Genomic DNA, 17,277 nt, shown 5'->3' with positions numbered 1-17,277 from the left:
TCTCGAGAGCAGTGATGTTTTGGGGCTGTCGCCGAGCAACACGGACTTTCAACTCCCGCCACAGATTTTCTATGGGGTTGAGGTCTGGAGACTGGCTAGGCCACTCCAGGACTTTCAAATGCTTCTTACGGAGCCACTCCTTTGTTGCCCGGGCGGTGTGTTTTGGATCATTGTCATGTTGGAAGACCCAGCCTCATTTCATCTTCAAAGTTCTCACTGATGGAAGGAGGTTTTCGCTCAAAATCTCACGATACATGGCCCCATTCATTCTGTCCTTAACACGGATCAGTCGTCCTGTCCCCTTGGCAGAAAAACAGCCCCATAGCATGATGTTTCCACCCCCATGCTTCACAGTAGGTATGGTGTTCTTGGGATGCAACTCAGTATTCTTCTTCCTCCAAACACGACGAGTTGAGTTTATACCAAAAAGTTCTACTTTGGTTTCATCTGACCACATGACATTCTCCCAATCCTCTGCTGTATCATCCATGTGCTCTCTGGCAAACTTCAGACGGGCCTGGACATGCACTGGCTTCAGCAGCGGAACACGTCTGGCACTGCGGGATTTGATTCCCTGCCGTTGTAGTGTGTTACTGATGGTGACCTTTGTTACTTTGGTCCCAGCTCTCTGCAGGTCATTCACCAGGTCCCCCCGTGTGGTTCTGGGATCTTTGCTCACCGTTCTCATGATCATTTTGACCCCACGGGATGAGATCTTGCGTGGAGCCCCAGATCGAGGGAGATTATCAGTGGTCTTGTATGTCTTCCATTTTCTGATGATTGCTCCCACAGTTGATTTTTTCACACCAAGCTGCTTGCCTATTGTAGATTCAGTCTTCCCAGTCTGGTGCAGGTCTACAATACTTTTCCTGGTGTCCTTCGAAAGCTCTTTGGTCTTGGCCATGGCGGAGTTTGGAGTCTGACTGTTTGAGGCTGTGGACAGGTGTCTTTTATACAGATGATGAGTTCAAACAGGCGCCATTCATACAGGTAATGAGTGGGGGACAGAAAAGCTTCTTGCAGAAGACGTTACAGGTCTGTGAGAGCCAGAGATTTTCCTTGTTTGAGGTGACCAAATACTTATTTTCCACCCTAATTTACGAATAAATTCTTTACAAATCCTACCATGTGGATTCATGGATTTTTTTTTCACATTCTGTCTCTCACAGTTGAAGTGTACCTCTGGTGCAAATTACTGACCTCTGTCATCATTTTAGGTGGGGGAACTTGCACAATCGGTGGCTGACTAAATACTTTTTTGCCCCACTGTAGTATTATGATACATTTGACCTTTCCAACTGCCTTTTTTCTCAAGTTAACCCCAAAATTTGTTATATATCTAAAGTCCTGCCAAAAGAAAGAGAACGAGCTGCCCTTTTATTTTTAATAAATACTATAGGATATTATTATATATTAAGCTCAGGTTATTTATGTGCAGTTATTATCTACTCCTACATTGTTAAAAACATTAAAGTGTGTGTCGGTGTGTGTGCATGCATTCGCACCTCTCAGCAATACTTCGGTGAGCCCGTGACACTGACGTTTCAATGTCAATAGGATGGTAGCGCAAGCCTCGTAGCTCCAATGTCTCATCCAGTGAGCCCACCACAAACAGAGCATCATGCCGATCTGAGCACAGAAATGCAAACAATATAAGCAACACCCCCCCAAACAAATTCAGTCACATTACAGCAAAATTTGTAATTGGTTACTGTAGGATCGAGGTTACTTTAGTTTCATAAAGTTTGTTTAAGTTTATGCTTTATCAGGTTTAAATCTGCAAACCTTGTTACATTAAACTTATCAGCACTATTCCATCAATATTTCTGAGTCCAGGTTTTAGCTCAGTTGTGGTCTATTTACCCCCGCTTGCATCCAGTAGCTCGGTCCTCTTCACAAAACCCAGGTATCCAGTTCTGGCCCATAAAGTGTGCGGGTCTCCGAAGCTGAGCTTGGTGTTGAAGTGATCAGCCTGAAGACTTTCCTCTCCGTATATGGTGTAGTAGCCACTGGCACTGTGAGGGCTGTTTACCCAGATCTAAGAGAAAGAAACATCTGTAACTTTCAGAGAAAATCTTCTCTAGCTTCAGGTGTGGTCTCGATATGCGTGTGTGCTGTGGTTAACCTCTCCTAGATGAGAATCGCCAAGTGGGCCTCGGGTCTCTGGATTCACTATGATCACCCGAACACCTGGCAGTATCTAAAAATGACAGAGAAACAAAGACACTAAATACAACTCACATGCTTTTCATTAAACCTCTCAAAAATTGAGAAAAAACCCCACACAGGACAGCGCATAATGAGTTTCACCTTGCCAGACTCCATTAGAGGAAGACTCTGAGGTGCTCCTCTCTCCACCAGCCTCACTCTGCCAAAAACACAGGCAGCGCATTTATAAATATTCAAAGTTCTAATTAATCTTTGCGAATTGGACCATGTCAGGGATTTTCCTGCACAGAGAAGTTTCTGATGCCAGTGAGGTTTTAGCCAGAACCTCACTGTGTTATTGTTTTTATTGTTTTTTCAGAAAACCCCCCCAGACGTGATATTATTTTTTATATTGATCGCGTCCAATAAATCCCATTTAGCTAGAAAAAAAGTGTAAAGTAAGCTTTTACTAAATACTAGCAAGTTTACTTTAACTAACTTGACTGTTCTCACCTGTCATGGCGCAGGGACTTCATGTCCACATACACCGTACAGGGATCAGGACCAGTGGTGCCCTGAAACACACACATATATAAAAGAACAGGTTTAAAGAGGTCCCACTTCTTTCTCATTTGATCTATGATCAACAGCGACGTCCTGCTGGTTGGTGTACCTGCAGGCAGATGGCCAGGTTAACTCTGGAACCAAAAGCAGTGCTGACAGCTCTGGACGACAGCCCGACATCCTTAAACAGTTTGGAGAAGGAGTGTGTGAGGGCAAGACGAGGGCGTTCCTCTGCTATCACCACACAGCTCCGCACACACGACAGGTTCACACCACGGGCCTTAAACAAACATGCAAATGATCAAACCCATGATGTTTTATTTTAAAAATAGCTGTATTGTTTCTCTTCCTGCATGTCGAGTCCTAACCTTGAGTAAATCTGTCTGAGTACCCAATCCCTTAGTGCAGAGCTCCATGACAGAGTAGGAGCAGAAGGTGTCTCTGATACGGTACTGACTGAGCGTGCTTAGCCACAGAGACAAGCTGGTCTCCAGCTCGAACGGAGGAATCAGGATTGACTGGTGACCTGAGTAGACACTGTGAGACAAAACATGTAGGTGAAAAAGTGGGGAAAGTGATACCTTTGTAAATAACCATGAAATATTGTAGCTGACGTTTTACCGTACCTGGCGAGGCACCACAAGACGAAGCCCAGACCACAATAAGGATCCAGACAGATGGCTATTTGGCGAGAGGAGTACAGCTCACACTGAAGCTTTATAGAGCGGCAAAGTGCGCTGACTGCTGCATGAGAGATCTGACAAAAGAAGAGAAAAGATAAAGAATTAATTTTGTGTATGTTTTATAAAACAAAGTAAAGTCTTCCATAGATATCTGCCACTCATATATAACCAGAAACTGTTCCTTACACGCTTTCACTTTTTAAAAATGAAGACATGCTCCAGGTATGTGCATCTGTGACTGTACTGGATTACAACAAGAAAAACGACACCCTGCTGATTCCTGCTGGTGTTTTAATACTACTCTACTACTGCTGTAATGTATGAGACAGTGTACCAGACAGTCATTAACAAGTTTAAGATACAGCCAACACGAAATTAAAAAACGACCACAGAATTGATGCCAATATTTGGTTTAAAATAGCGCCGTGACAGAACTCAGTGTTTTTACAGTCTTTTTCATGTGGCAAAATCCATCCTGTAAAAGCCCCAGTCAGTAGAGGAGTCATATAAAAAGTCACGTGTCTCACCTTGACTCCAGTGAGCATGCCTGTTGTGGACACGCTGAAATCCAGATAAGCTATCATCTCTGCTGTGGGCGGCTTATAGATCTGTGGAGGCCGGCGGCGAGGAAGGTCATCTGCAAACACCAATAATGCGGGTTTTACAGTGCTGTGCACAAAGTAAACTTAAGATAATATTGAGCAATGATATAGAATAGGATCCAGCAAGCAACAACTAACTCAAAGTTCACCAAACAGGTGTCTATTCACAAATCTACCCACTGAGCAACTTGGATAACAATTGTAGAAAGCAGTGAAATGTCCAGCTTCCTGTTTTAGTGTCTCAGTGTTGCAGATTCAAACAGTCCACAATAACCGACGCCAACTTCATCTACGCTGCCTCGACTGCGACCCACAACTAATGAACCATGTTCCTGCTTTGAATCTGACACATGAGAAAGTCAAGCGCTGTGAACAACGTGTACTTAATTTGGAGTGTGTATGTAAATAACAAGAAACTGCAGGATTTAAAGTTTTGTCATATGTTAAAACTGAACAGGGGAAAAAAAGTGTTTTATTTTCTCATTTTCTTTTCGGCGTGTTTGCTTATTTACAGCTTTCACGGCTGATTTATTTAAAAATCACGTTGATGGACCATTGAAAACTATAGCATAGCAAAATGACAGCAAACTGTTATAAAAGCAGCTCCCTCAGTCACAATGGGGCACTGCAGTGGGCAGCTACACACGTTTGCTTTTGCATCGGATGCCTTTACAGTGGACACAACCCCAAAAAGGATTTGTGTAACCTCCGGAGACCAAGTAATGGATCTTTTCCTTGTTAGGCAAATGTGTAAACCACCATACTATGAAGCTACTAATAAAAACAAAGAGTCATTAACCTTTAATTTTTGATTAATTTTGATCAACCTTCTGATAAATACGATAGTTTATAATAAACAAACTTTTATATTTACCAGAATATTTACCAAAATGAATGAACTGTGAGGACAGCGAATCATCTTTCTTTAGAATGCCTGACTTTCACATTACTGACTTATTATTCATAATTCTTTGATACAAGGATTAATAACTGAATACTAACTGCATACTTACATCTGAGTTGCAAATACTTGACGGTGTTTATAAAACATTAAAAATAGCTGGAACGTCTCAATCATACCAACTGGCACCACAAGGGGGGGCCTGATTTAGCCCATGGCTTGTAACCAGAGCATCATGCAGTACTCAGATATGTTCAGGCTTGATTAACATACTAAGAGTATTTACTACCTGTGTCAATGATTGTTGGCCAGGTTTTAACATTAACAGAGGCAGCTGCCTCTTTGGAGCGCAGAGTCCTCATGAGGTTTTGTGTCGTAAGGATGCACGCAGCTTTACTGACCTGGTAACAAAACACATTTGAATGGGAGCGTGAACAACACAACAGTCAGAATCATTTTTGTTGTAAAATTGTGAGCAGCACATTCCATCAGCGGGTCGATTACAGTTAAAAAGTGGAAACTACGATGGACACTGTAACTGGACCCACTTCATGAGCATAATTTGCTCTCGGAATCAATGTAGCTTGTAAATGGAAATTATTTCAGGAAACTGGATGCCATAAAGATCTGTTAAAATCTAATGAAGCGCAGAGAGGCGCCAAGTAGTTGCAGAGTTATTTTTGGTGAAAGCATAAGTAGAAGTAATCCAGTGTATGGATGTGTTTTTTTTAGTCCTAATATCTACACGAATGAGATCCTGCTTAGGATTAAATGAAAGGACAGGCATAAATGCATGTAACCACATGCACTTACGTCAATGATCATGCGGACAGTAGGCAGCGTGGCTGCCAGGTTCTGAGGGTGCGGAGGCCTGACGTTTACAGGAACACATCCAGCATAGAGACAGCCGTAAAAAGCAGCAATCAAATCGATCCCTGAGGGAAAACAAACAGAGGAAAATCATTTCATAACAATGATGACGGAAGGAACGCTTAGACGTGGAGCCGGAGGTAGAACCCACCAGGAGGATAGAGCAGCACTACATTCTCTCCTGTGTTGATGCTGCCTTTCTCAGTGAGCGCTGCAGCTATCTTCTCAGCTCGCTTATGAAGCTGGACACAGGTCGCTGTCCCCACTGTCACACCCTGAAGGACAGGTGACAGTAAGGTTACTATGTATTGTTTTTGTCAATCACATAGATGATGTACGGCATTTTGCAGTGTATGGACAGATCAGTTTGGTACCTTGGCGTTAAGAAGAATGTAGAGAACGTGGTCTGGGTCTGTCTGTGCCCTCCACTGTAGCGCCTCTGTCAAATACTGATGCTGTTATTAAATAAGAAACATAATTACACACTGTAAACTGAGGGTTTTTTTGTTTAAGTGTATAAAATATTACAAACCCAGCCACTGGGGGTAAATACAGGAAGGGTGGTGTTGAAAAAAAGAATTTATTAGGGTCTAAATTGAAAATAAACAAAGCGATGCTTACACTGAGTGTGCTGTCTGAGAGCTGTCTGGTATAAATGATCTGAACAAGAATTAATAGCACACTAAGCCAATATAGCTCTTATAGTAATGAACCCTAACTTAGGATGTGAAAGGTACATCAGCAATAAAAATAAAGGGTGACATTCATGGAAGGTGCTTATTTTCTGAAATACCAAAAAGTTAAAAACCCATGCAAATTCTTGCTTACGTCAGAACTGAACGAAAGCACACAAACTAAAACCACAATACAATACAGATTCGAGCATGACCAGAATAAACGAGGGTGGGGAACATGCCAGAGAGGGTCGTGATTCTTACCATTACGGTGGGCCACATACAGAGCTACATCCAGAGAGTGACGAGAGAAGAGAGAAAGAAGAGTCCAGATTTTTCTATAAAACTGAGCTCTGGCTGAGGTAGAGCCATTGTTACAGTGGCAGCTGAAATGTTTCAGTGTTTCCTATTTTAACACACTTTGCTGAGCAATGCTGTTAATTACATGCACAGGGTGCCTGCAGCTTCTGAAAGACTTGCATTTAGCTCTTGTGAAAAACAGGAGTTAGGTTAAAAAGGGTACGGTCACACTGCAAGAATCAGTGCAAAATTCTGATATAGTTCTTGCATACATTCATCCATTCACATTTTCATTTATTGCAGATTCCAATTAATGTGCAGTAGACACCAGAGCATTTCAACCAGTGCCAAAGAGGATGAGAAGATGAACATTTTATGGCCATTTCTGCCGGCAGTTTGATCGAAGCTTGGGTTATCAGATTCGGAGTTCGGTGCTCATAGTTCTAGTACCTTTCGGACCAGATCCTGATCTTCAATCAGACCGAGGTCTCTCCCTGCAGCCTGGGCAATCCTCTTTCCTGCCACCAGGTTTCCCACCATGACAGATGCAGGACCGACACCAACTACAAGACAAAACAGTCCGAAAGAGATAAAGTGAAATAAAGTAGGAGGCAAAAACAAGACAGGGAGGCCAGACCTCAAAATTATCAAAGCTGTGTGAGATCATCTTGACACAGAAACAAACAAAAGGCAGCATCGAGAGAAGAGCTTTGAATGTCCTTCAAGAAGCCCGGAGAACTATTCCTGAAAACTACTTAAAAAATAATAATAATAATAAAAATAATGTATACTTTATTGATCCCTGTGGGAAAATTCCTCTCTGCATTTGACCCATTCACTAAGTGAAGCAGTGGGCAGCCATTGGGCACCGGGGAACAGTGTGTAGGGACGGTACCTTGCTCAGGGGTACCTCAGTGTAGCTGTTCAGTGGATTCGAACCCCCGACCTTCCGATAATGGGGCCACCACTTTACCTACTGAGCTAGCCCTGCCCCAAAAATGATAGGAAAGCTTGTCTAAGAGAGTTCAGACTCTGTTTAAGACTGAAGGTTGTCAAACCAAATACTGAATTGTTAGAATAGTACAATCACTGTTTATTTAGATGCCATGCATGTTTGCACATTTCAATAAGTTCCTGCTCTTATTTCGCAGTTTCCTAGCAAAACACCTAGAAATGAGGGGTGACTTAAGACATTTGCAGATTACTGCATCTATATCCTTATGACTGCACAGCAGACCCATAGGTTTCCTACAAACTACATCTATAAACAGTCTCTGTGCTGGACTCCATTTAATAATTTATGCTAAATACGTTTAAATTATGAACCTCCTCACCGAGGCTTCGTTTGGCATAATCTTGTAAGAAATTGATGGGGATCATTTTCAGTCATGTTGAACAGAAGTTTGTGTCAGACAGACCTACCTGGCTGCTTCTGGCGGGGCTTGGGCAGGTTGGTGACACAGGTATGGGGACACATTAGGATATTGCAGGGGTGGAGATTGCCCTCTAAGAAAAACTGCTTTGTGTCAGAAATGTGGATGCCACCCAGCGGCGTTTTTGGTAAGGTGTTCGCCGGGACCAGAGCCAAGCAGTAGAGCCCCACTTGGTGGATGCTATCAATAGCCTACAGATGAAACCAAGCACTGAGATTAGCTTTGCTGGGTAATGTTCTATATGTCGAATGATTTTTCGATAACTCCAAAGACTGAAGATTATATTGTAGACACACTGAATGGAGGCTTCCATTCGAACGCTGTGGCTGAATTTACCTGAAGCACCCGGCTCATCCACTGGAAGCTGTCCTCCTCGCTGGCATCGGGCCTCTGCTCTGCCACAATTACAACCCTCTCATCATAGAACACCGTGACTGAAAACACAGCGATCCTGACACACACGAGGATACACAAACTCACTGAAGATTAGCCAGAAGACGTGGAAATCAAACACAAATGAGCAGTTTAAAGCATACAGAAAGTAGAAATACTTTATCTTTCAATAATCCCTTCAGTTGTCAGTGTGGGGCCTGCTGTGTTTCCTCTATACCACTAGATGTCAGTAGTTATAAATAAGATTTGCACTTGACCCACCAAAGAGCTCTAAGATTATTTTCTTTAATCCATGAAGAAGAGTTTTGCCTCACCTGCCACGGTACACAGTCTTGACCGGCTCAACTGCAAGAGCTGTGGCCACCAAGTCGTCGGCGTTGTGTCTCCGCCCGCTCACCATCAGCAGGCCTTCGATCTTCCCCACCACGAAGATGAGACTGCCCTGTACAGAGCAAGTGATGCAACAGCAGGGTTGTTATACGGTTAGTGAGAGAGACGAATGGTTTCAGGTTGCCACAGAAGTGCTCTAATGAAAGAGTCCTACTTACTGGGCCAACAAACCCCAGGAGTCCAGATCGCACAAATGGAATCTCTCCAATGGGAACTCCGTTAGCGTTAACCGGTATCACCTGGGCACGACGACGCAAAGAAAGAACAGCAAAACACACAAAAACAGAATCAGCTTTAACTGCGTCCCTTACTAACGATGGTGGCAGCATGTGCAGTTTGAGTGTTGGTTATTCTGCTTTCGCACCTCAAAGGTGTTTTTGGTGAGTCCAGGCAGGCCATAGTACATGTTGCCTCCTGCACGGGAGTTGATAATTATCTCTCCAATTTCATCTGTTTTACACAACTGAGGCGGTCCATCTGGCTTAACGATACACATCAGAGCTGGAGGGACAAAAAGGCAAAGTTAAGAAAACACGGACTTCCTAATTTAAAATGATTCCCTTGATAATTTTATCTTAGACGTATGACTAAAAAAAAGTCCCACTTTCATTCTTTGTTGCGTACATGTATTCAGATTTACATCCTTTCTGTTATTTTTGCAGTTTAAAAAGATTGACTGGATTGACAGAATGTGGGAAAGTGTAGGCTTTCAGCTTAAATTTAATAAAAGAGTGTATTACTTGTTTTAACAATTAACAATTTTTATATTCAGTCCCCTATCTGAGTGTCATAAATATAAATGAACAAATTAACACAGTTACATCAAAATATTCATTTTAAAGACTTTGCTGAGGATCCTTTGCAGGAAATGGCTGCACGATGTCAGGAAGCAAACAGATAACACCAAAGAATGAGTTTCCTCCTTTGGGATTCCTTGTTTCCAGGCCTGCAAATGTTTTTTTATATTTTGTGGTTCTTTATGCCTTCAGTCTTGCCTTTCTTTACCTTCAGAAACTCCTGGGTTTCATTTTAGCTTAAAGTACAAATTTGTCTGCTTAACCACAGATGCACACTTATGCATCAGACTGCCTCCAATGTCTAATCTTTGTTTTCTACTGCTGAGGCTTATGAGGGGCTTATTACAGGCTTGGATTATGACATGTCTGTCTCCTAGAGGTTTGATAAATGTTTTTTTTTCTCTTTATGATGGAAAAGATCCCATGATCACTGACCAAATTAGTCCAGGTTCAAGTACAACAGTGCATCCTTTTACCCCCCTCATTATTGTGCCAACGTGCTAATGTCCCTGCTAGTTCTCTGGTGGATATTGACCTCCACTGAGAGCTTCTTTAGTGCATGTTGTGGGTTCACAGATTAAGCTTTTAAAAATGAAATGCCACACTTGGAATCACTTCCAAACCTTTGACCTCATTCATTTATGAGGAAATATTAATGAATAGGCCGAGTCAATTTTTCGTATAGATTGTTCAATTACACATGAGCCCAGATAAACAGGGCACTATATATATATAAAAATGGCAGTTGTTGGTACAATATTTTAGTTTGACCTCCTAAGTGAAAGCTTAAAGTCTGCATATTCATTACAAACTGTAACATGAACAAGTGTTGGTATATAGCCAAAATAATAAATGCTGTTTTAGTGTTCAAAAACCCAACTGTTTATGTCATGAAGTCTTAGAAATAAACATCTGCCAAAAAACTGGAACATTTTATCTGGATGTTGAAAAGAAGAAGATAATTATTTGAATTTCTAATTTTCTCATATGATTATAATTTTATGATTATATTTTTGAACAAGCTTGTTTGCCTCCATTTTCTTGGAGACGTGCAAAAGGTCAAACAGAAAGATTTCAGAGCTGGCGGCAACTAGGCCTATTACATTTTTACACTATAACCACGTGGTTATAGTTAGTCAATATTGTAATCTCCTAATATGTATAGAAAACTGTTTTTTGTTTTTTTTTTAAGTGTAGGTCGTAATGGTCTCTTTTTTAGCAAATTAATTACAATCAAAAAAACAAATGCAAACAAAAAGCCGTTTATCATGCAGCTTTTCTTCTACCCTCACCTCCAGGCATGACGTGCCCCACATCTTGTACAGTCAGAGCGGAGTTCTTGTCTTCCGTGTTCACCCTGATGACACCGTGGCTCAAGCCACCCATGGAAAGGATGGCACGGGCAGGAAGAGGCGCACCAGGCACTCCGGATCTACACGAGTAGACAGTTCACAATCAAACATGGATGTTTCCATCTGTTAGCCATCTGCCTACCCTCTTATGAACAACATCACATATAAATTTCTGTCTAGTTGGACTGAAATACAAGCTGTGAAGGTGGCTTGTGTGAGACATGAAAGAATAGAAAGAATTTGGTTTTAATCTTCTGGTTTTGTCTTTAAGTTTTCTGTAATTTTTAACAACATCCAATAAGAGCAGTGAATATAGGTCAGTGAGTTACCTTCGTATAGCTACCGTCATGGCCTCTGGAGATGTGGCACAGGGGCAAATCACCTCAGGCTTCAGCCCATGAGACTGGAACTTGTTCAGGAAGGCATCGCAGGAAGACACTGACCCTGGAAAGTACAATTTTAAAAGTGTGACATCTAATTTGGCTTGTTGGAAAAGACCCAGTTTTACAAAGCAGCGATGGCTCGGGACATACTCACAGGGATTAGCACCATCAGCAACAATGAGCATTCGTAATGAAGCCAGGCTGATGTCTCTCTGCTCCCGATGAGCCATCATGGCCCAGTGCAGATCTCGGCACTTCACCAGAGCTACACGAGCTGCACAACAGCAGGAGTTACATGGAGTATTATAAAATTATTTTTTAATACACTTCGTCTCAGAGTAAAAGATAATTTACCTTTATGGATGTGGACCCTCTGCACCCAGGAGAGAGGACAGGCTTTCATCACTGCATAGGGAACGCTGATCGTGTGTATCCTGTTCATTACAGCCTGCAATCAAACAACCTGATTACTGGAGGTTGCAAATAAAAAAAAAACTGGAAGGGATTTTTTTCCTTCCAACTTGACAAACAACACAAACAGTGAGAAACCCATTTTGTGATGATTTTGTGCAAGAAATCTTTCATTAGTAATTTAACATTTTACATTTACTAGCGAATTTATAGTTCAGATATAATGTGCACACAAATTAAGACGTTGTACATGCACCTAGCTGTATATGCAACCTAACCTAACCTAGAAATCTACAGCTAATGACACTCACTGTGAGAACTCCATGCCATAAGCCCATGTCCTTTTTGAAGTCCAAGACATTCACCAAAGTTTCCCCTTAAAACAGAGACACAAACACATAAGTGAGGTTGGCTATGTCTAAACAATCTAAACTGAGACATGACTCAAGTTGTGATTTGCTGTTATATAAATAATATGGAGCTGAACCGAAATAAAGCTTTGTGTAATGGATGATGCAAACACTATCCTTCTACTCACCCTCACAGTAGTTGCAGGCCTGAGTCAGTGATTGGCAGTGGGTTAACATGGCCACTTTAGACACAGCCACGCCCACCACTGTGCCCTCCTTATTTGCTTTATACTACAAAGAGATGAAGCAACAGATGAGCCACAACACACCTGACTAAAATGATGCTTTAAAATATTTTTGGTACTTTGACAGGATGGAATAGGCTCTAAGAATGAAGCAACAAAAGTAAAAATAATAATAAGCACAGCTGTGTTACCTCTATGTATGCAGGGTCAGTGTTAGCAGTGGGAATGTGCGGCTGCCAGTCTTTGGATGGTTTCGTCAAGTACTTTGAATCTGTTATCACCCACTTCATTCGAGGCCAGCCTAACAGAGACAGGGAAGATATGCATCACACAACAATTTCGAGAAATATTTAATTTCTTTAAAAACAAAAAACAACAACAACAAAACCTCACAGGTTTTCTAAAAGCCACCAAAATTGATCTGAATTAAAACCCCAATTCTCCCTAAAAAATGGGATGCTGAGTAATGTGTAAAAAAAAAAAAATGCAATGATTTGCAAATCATATAAACTCACACATAACACAGAAAACATGTCAAATGTTTAAACTCAGGCATACAAATATTAGATCATTTTATATTTGGATGGATTTTGTAACATGTCTGAAAAAGTTGAGATGGAAGAAACAAAAGGATGGAAAAGAAAGTTATGCTGAACTGAACTAACTGGGTCAGTAACATGAGTGTGAATGGACTCAGGGACACTTCCAGAAATCACAGTCTGTGAACACAGTTCGCTGTGCGATCGACAAATGCAGTTTGAAGCTTTATCGTGCAAAGAAGCAGCCGTAAGTGAACATGATCAAGAAAAAAGTGCTGTCTTCCCTGGACCAAAGTGCTTTTAAAATGGACTGAGGCAAAGTGTAAAACTATTCTGTGGTCAGATGAATGAAAATTGTGTATTGTCTTTGGAAAACATGGATGCTGCATCATGTGGACTAAAGTGAAGAGGGACTATCTGGCTTGTTTTCCATGCTCAGTTCAAAAGCCTGCATCTCTGATGGAATAGAGCTGCATTGGTGCCTTTTTGGAAACGGTATCTTTCACAAGTTTAAAGGTGCCAACAATGCAGAAAGGTATATGCTCCCATTAAGACAAACACCTCCTTCATGGAAGGCCTGGAGACAATGCTAAACAACATACTGCATCTATTACAACAGCTTCATAGTAGAAGAGGCGAGGTACTGAACTGGCCTGCCTGCCTGCAGTTCACACCGTTCACCAAATGAGAATATTTGGCTCATCATGAAACCAAAAACAGGACAAAGAAGACCCAGGACTGTTGAGCAGACAACATTTCCTTCCAAAAGGTCCAGCAGCTGGTTCCTCAGTTTCCAGATGTTTATGGACTGGATGCCACACAGCAGTACGCACAGACCTGTTCTAACTGTTTTGATACGTGTCGCTATGAAATGTTACTTTTTCTCATTTAAAACATTTGGTCTGTTTTCCAGGTTCTACTGTGAATAAGAGTTTTTGAAATTTGCAAAACAAAGCATCCCAATGTTTTTGACATTAGTGTTGAATTAGACAAAGGTTGCTTTTTTTAAAACAAAACAGGTATTCAGGACATTCAGGACAGAACTTGCTTGCTGACCTTTAAATTGTAGTATTTCGCCCGTGGGGGTCTTGGGTAGGCCTTTCAGGCAGATCTCACTAGTCAGAGCCAGACCAACGCCACAGCTACCGAGCAGAAAACCCACCTGGCTGATACCTGCATCCTAAACACGTCACAAACAGGACAACAAGAAAGCACTCAGATTTTTGAACATAATAAAAACATAAAATGAAAGTTTCCTGTGACGGTTTTTATACCTTGCGAGACAGCGGTACCTCAATAGGTACAGGTATAACTTCAGCAAGGAGGCATCCATAAAATGCCACCCAGAACATCCCGGGGTCACTGTTGGGGTACACCAGCGCCACCTACCAAGAAAGTTTAGTTGGACGTTAAAACAAGCACTTTCTGGGGCCAGTGGTCATTTTAATAAAGTAAACCCTCTTCCATATCAGTCGTTTTACGTAACAGGACATAATAGACATAAAAGCAGCATAGAAGCAGTGTGTGAAAAACTAAAAACAGTCTTTTTTGATGTTATTTTCAACAACAACAAAAAAAATCCTGCCTCCCACAGAGGCAGCAGCAATAAATTGTGATACAGTCAATGTTCATTGCAAATACACAAGTTAAAAATAATCATTTGCTGTAAATAAGTGTGTGTTTTCTGAGTGTGAGCTCTTACTCGGTCTCCTGGTTTGAGGATTTGCTCGTTTTTAGTGCCCAGTTTGTTCAGGAGGGTGTACGCCAGCTTCACACTGCGACTCCACAGCTTCCCTAACAGACAGATGGTAGATTTTGAGGGGGCGGGGGGGGTTAGCACCTTTAGAGAAATATAATGTCAAAGAGTTTGCACATTTTTTTTACTATTACTAGGTTTTAAAATAATAAACATATATAATGTTATCTTTCAGTCGTCACAATAAGCGTTTATGACATTAAATGACATCATTTTACTGACTTGATGACGTTATACTTCTCTCTTTGAATCTTGTGTCTCACCATAAGTCAGTGTATAGAGTGGTTTGCCTGTGATGTCGAGAGCAGTAAGGGCAGGGCTCTTCCCCTGAGTGGCTCCCCAGCGAGCCAGCGCTGCCTGCAGGGCTGGAGGCCAGTTACTGACCACTCCCAAAGGCTCCCCTTTCACTGGGATGATCTGACGGCCCTCTGGCTTGGGTGTGTTGGGGTCCGGTTGGGGCACTGTGAAAGAGAGACAACAGGACACTTTTGAGTATATTACAGACTAATGAGATGAGATATCACGGAGGTAAAACCGGTCCATGCGGGGTATCAGTTTCCTCCTACATGGTTTCCCCCTTTGTTTCCTGAGCTCTCATGTTACCTGGTTTTTTTTTTTTCGTTTTTTTTTAAATTTACTAATATATATATATATATATATATATATATATATGTATTTATTTATTAGGGGTGCAACGATACACAAAATTCTCGGTTCGGTTCGATACTTTGGTGTCACGGTTCGATATTTTTTCGATACAAAAAAATCGTTCATGCCTTTTTAATTTGTCATTTATTAAAATTATAAATATATATTTTAACTCAAAAGTACAGTTTTTAAATTTAATGTTGCTGAAACAAAAGTAATTAAAAAAATAAATATATCTCAGGGCTCTCAAAATTTCAAATTCCCTGGTAGCCCTTCGGGCAGGGACTCTTCAGTTTTTGGTAGCCCAAAATAAATGTAAGTAGCCCGAATAAAAAAGAGAGCAATTTTTTGATTGATGTTTTGTTTCCTTTACAATATTATACATTAAAGTATAATATTGTAAAGGAAACAAAACGTTAATCAAAAAATTGTTGAAAAACAAATTACAACATTGTATAAAAATTACAATCATCAACTCAAATACTTGGTTCTAATTGAACAGAAATTTCTATGAACTTGTAAGAACTGTGTAGGACATGAATCAGTCTGTGTCAGATCCTGAATTTGAAATTTCCGCTGAAGTCACGGGTAAGAGACAAGTGGAACCAAGATCTAGGCCATTTGCTTTTTGAAGTTTGCAAAGACTGCTAAATTTTGCCAGTGGTAGTTCACTCTTTGCAACATAGTACGCTGTTCTAAACAGATTTTTCAGGTTTATTTTTAGTATGTTATTTGCAATTGGTGTTTGTTCTGGGAAAGATATTGCAGACTGAGCAATAATGCATTTCTTGCATTTCTAATGGGGGCCTTTCTTAAAATGACTGGTCCCAGTAACAAAGGCGCTTGTCGACTCAGAAATCGAGAGAAAACTAACAACACACCCGGCAGAACATTATGTTATTTACACGGGTGCACATAAGTGGTCCGCATGTGCGCATTCGCTGTCAAAATAAAAGACGCGCACCAGATAAGAAGTTGCAACGCGCGTTTGCGTCCATATAAAAGCACTGTTTTAGTCCGCTAGAGTGGGATTTTCACGGCACATTCCGCACCACATCTCTGTGCGTTCATCATTTGTTTGAAGCCAGCTCACCTCCTGCAACCACTTTTCCGAGAATACGCGCTTCTTTTGTGGTTCGGACTCCTTCTGACATTTCTTTGGAGGTGGAGGAACACCAAAGTAATTGCTTAAAGGAGCTTCTTCGACATCTTTAAGAGTTTTAAACAAATGTCTGTCCTCGTCCAGAAAATCTTATGTATGCAAACACGCGTTGCAACTTCATATCTTGTGCGCGTTTTTTTTTTTTTTTGTTTTTTTGACAGCGAATGCGCACCTGCGGACCACTTATGTGCAGTCCTGGTTATTTAGCTCATCATATTGCAGCCACAGAAATTCTTTTGTCCATGAAACCAGAAAGCTGCACTTTCTTTTTGCCTTATAGTCTGATTTGTCATAACTTTTACGTTTTGTGGTAAGCTTTTCTTTGGCTGTCACTTCTTCACCCTGACCTGTCTTATTTGGCTCAGCAGAACTAAAATATGTATCCTGCTGCTTTTACACACACACACACACAATGGTCAGCGATTCTCTGCGCGATCCACCTCTCATATGTTTAAGCTTGCTGTGGGAGATTTCACTTGTCATGTTTGCATAGTAAGCTAACAATTGATAAGACGATGTCAGAGGAATTGGTGCCCAAATTATCATCACTCACCAATCAGTACTGTCGCTCTCTATACACAGTTCATGCGATTGCAAAGTGAAAGCAAAAAACAAGGCAAATTCAAACGCGATTTCAATATGTCACATATTGACAGTGGCTCACCGATGCCAATGA

At 41.2% G+C, this 17,277-nt stretch overlaps 1 protein-coding gene across 7 annotated transcripts in view; it reads right to left on the bottom strand.

Moving 5' to 3' along the window:
- The window catches only part of dip2bb (disco-interacting protein 2 homolog Bb), a 53,420-nt gene that overhangs the window by 4,307 nt on the left and 31,836 nt on the right, over positions 1 to 17,277 (bottom strand). For 2 of the 7 annotated variants that reach the window (XM_026168087.1, XM_026168088.1), the window contains 31 exons: positions 15,055 to 15,252; positions 14,738 to 14,829; positions 14,310 to 14,420; positions 14,092 to 14,215; positions 12,688 to 12,797; positions 12,440 to 12,542; positions 12,213 to 12,277; positions 11,845 to 11,938; positions 11,645 to 11,764; positions 11,437 to 11,551; positions 11,048 to 11,187; positions 9,323 to 9,459; positions 9,117 to 9,197; positions 8,883 to 9,010; positions 8,512 to 8,626; positions 8,165 to 8,366; positions 7,193 to 7,305; positions 6,707 to 6,730; positions 6,143 to 6,223; positions 5,920 to 6,043; positions 5,712 to 5,833; positions 5,188 to 5,299; positions 3,923 to 4,032; positions 3,339 to 3,469; positions 3,081 to 3,249; positions 2,822 to 2,992; positions 2,662 to 2,723; positions 2,311 to 2,368; positions 2,126 to 2,200; positions 1,864 to 2,038; positions 1,506 to 1,629 (listed from right to left, as the gene is read on the bottom strand). In XM_026168087.1, the coding sequence (XP_026023872.1) occupies positions 1,506 to 1,629; positions 1,864 to 2,038; positions 2,126 to 2,200; positions 2,311 to 2,368; positions 2,662 to 2,723; positions 2,822 to 2,992; positions 3,081 to 3,249; positions 3,339 to 3,469; positions 3,923 to 4,032; positions 5,188 to 5,299; positions 5,712 to 5,833; positions 5,920 to 6,043; positions 6,143 to 6,223; positions 6,707 to 6,730; positions 7,193 to 7,305; positions 8,165 to 8,366; positions 8,512 to 8,626; positions 8,883 to 9,010; positions 9,117 to 9,197; positions 9,323 to 9,459; positions 11,048 to 11,187; positions 11,437 to 11,551; positions 11,645 to 11,764; positions 11,845 to 11,938; positions 12,213 to 12,277; positions 12,440 to 12,542; positions 12,688 to 12,797; positions 14,092 to 14,215; positions 14,310 to 14,420; positions 14,738 to 14,829; positions 15,055 to 15,252 (3,586 nt within the window). Of the gene's footprint in view, positions 1 to 1,505; positions 1,630 to 1,863; positions 2,039 to 2,125; positions 2,201 to 2,310; positions 2,369 to 2,661; positions 2,724 to 2,821; positions 2,993 to 3,080; positions 3,250 to 3,338; positions 3,470 to 3,922; positions 4,033 to 5,187; positions 5,300 to 5,711; positions 5,834 to 5,919; positions 6,044 to 6,142; positions 6,224 to 6,706; positions 6,731 to 7,192; positions 7,306 to 8,164; positions 8,367 to 8,511; positions 8,627 to 8,882; positions 9,011 to 9,116; positions 9,198 to 9,322; positions 9,460 to 11,047; positions 11,188 to 11,436; positions 11,765 to 11,844; positions 11,939 to 12,212; positions 12,278 to 12,439; positions 12,543 to 12,687; positions 12,798 to 14,091; positions 14,216 to 14,309; positions 14,421 to 14,737; positions 14,830 to 15,054; positions 15,253 to 17,277 lie in introns of all 7 variants that reach the window. The other 5 variants (XM_026168084.1, XM_026168085.1, XM_026168089.1 and 2 more) reach the window with 3 other exon arrangements.

Source organism: Astatotilapia calliptera, chromosome 5 (genome assembly GCF_900246225.1).
Source record: "Astatotilapia calliptera chromosome 5, fAstCal1.2, whole genome shotgun sequence".
NCBI lineage: Eukaryota > Metazoa > Chordata > Actinopteri > Cichliformes > Cichlidae > Astatotilapia > Astatotilapia calliptera.
This window is presented reverse-complemented; position numbering and strand designations above follow the sequence as displayed.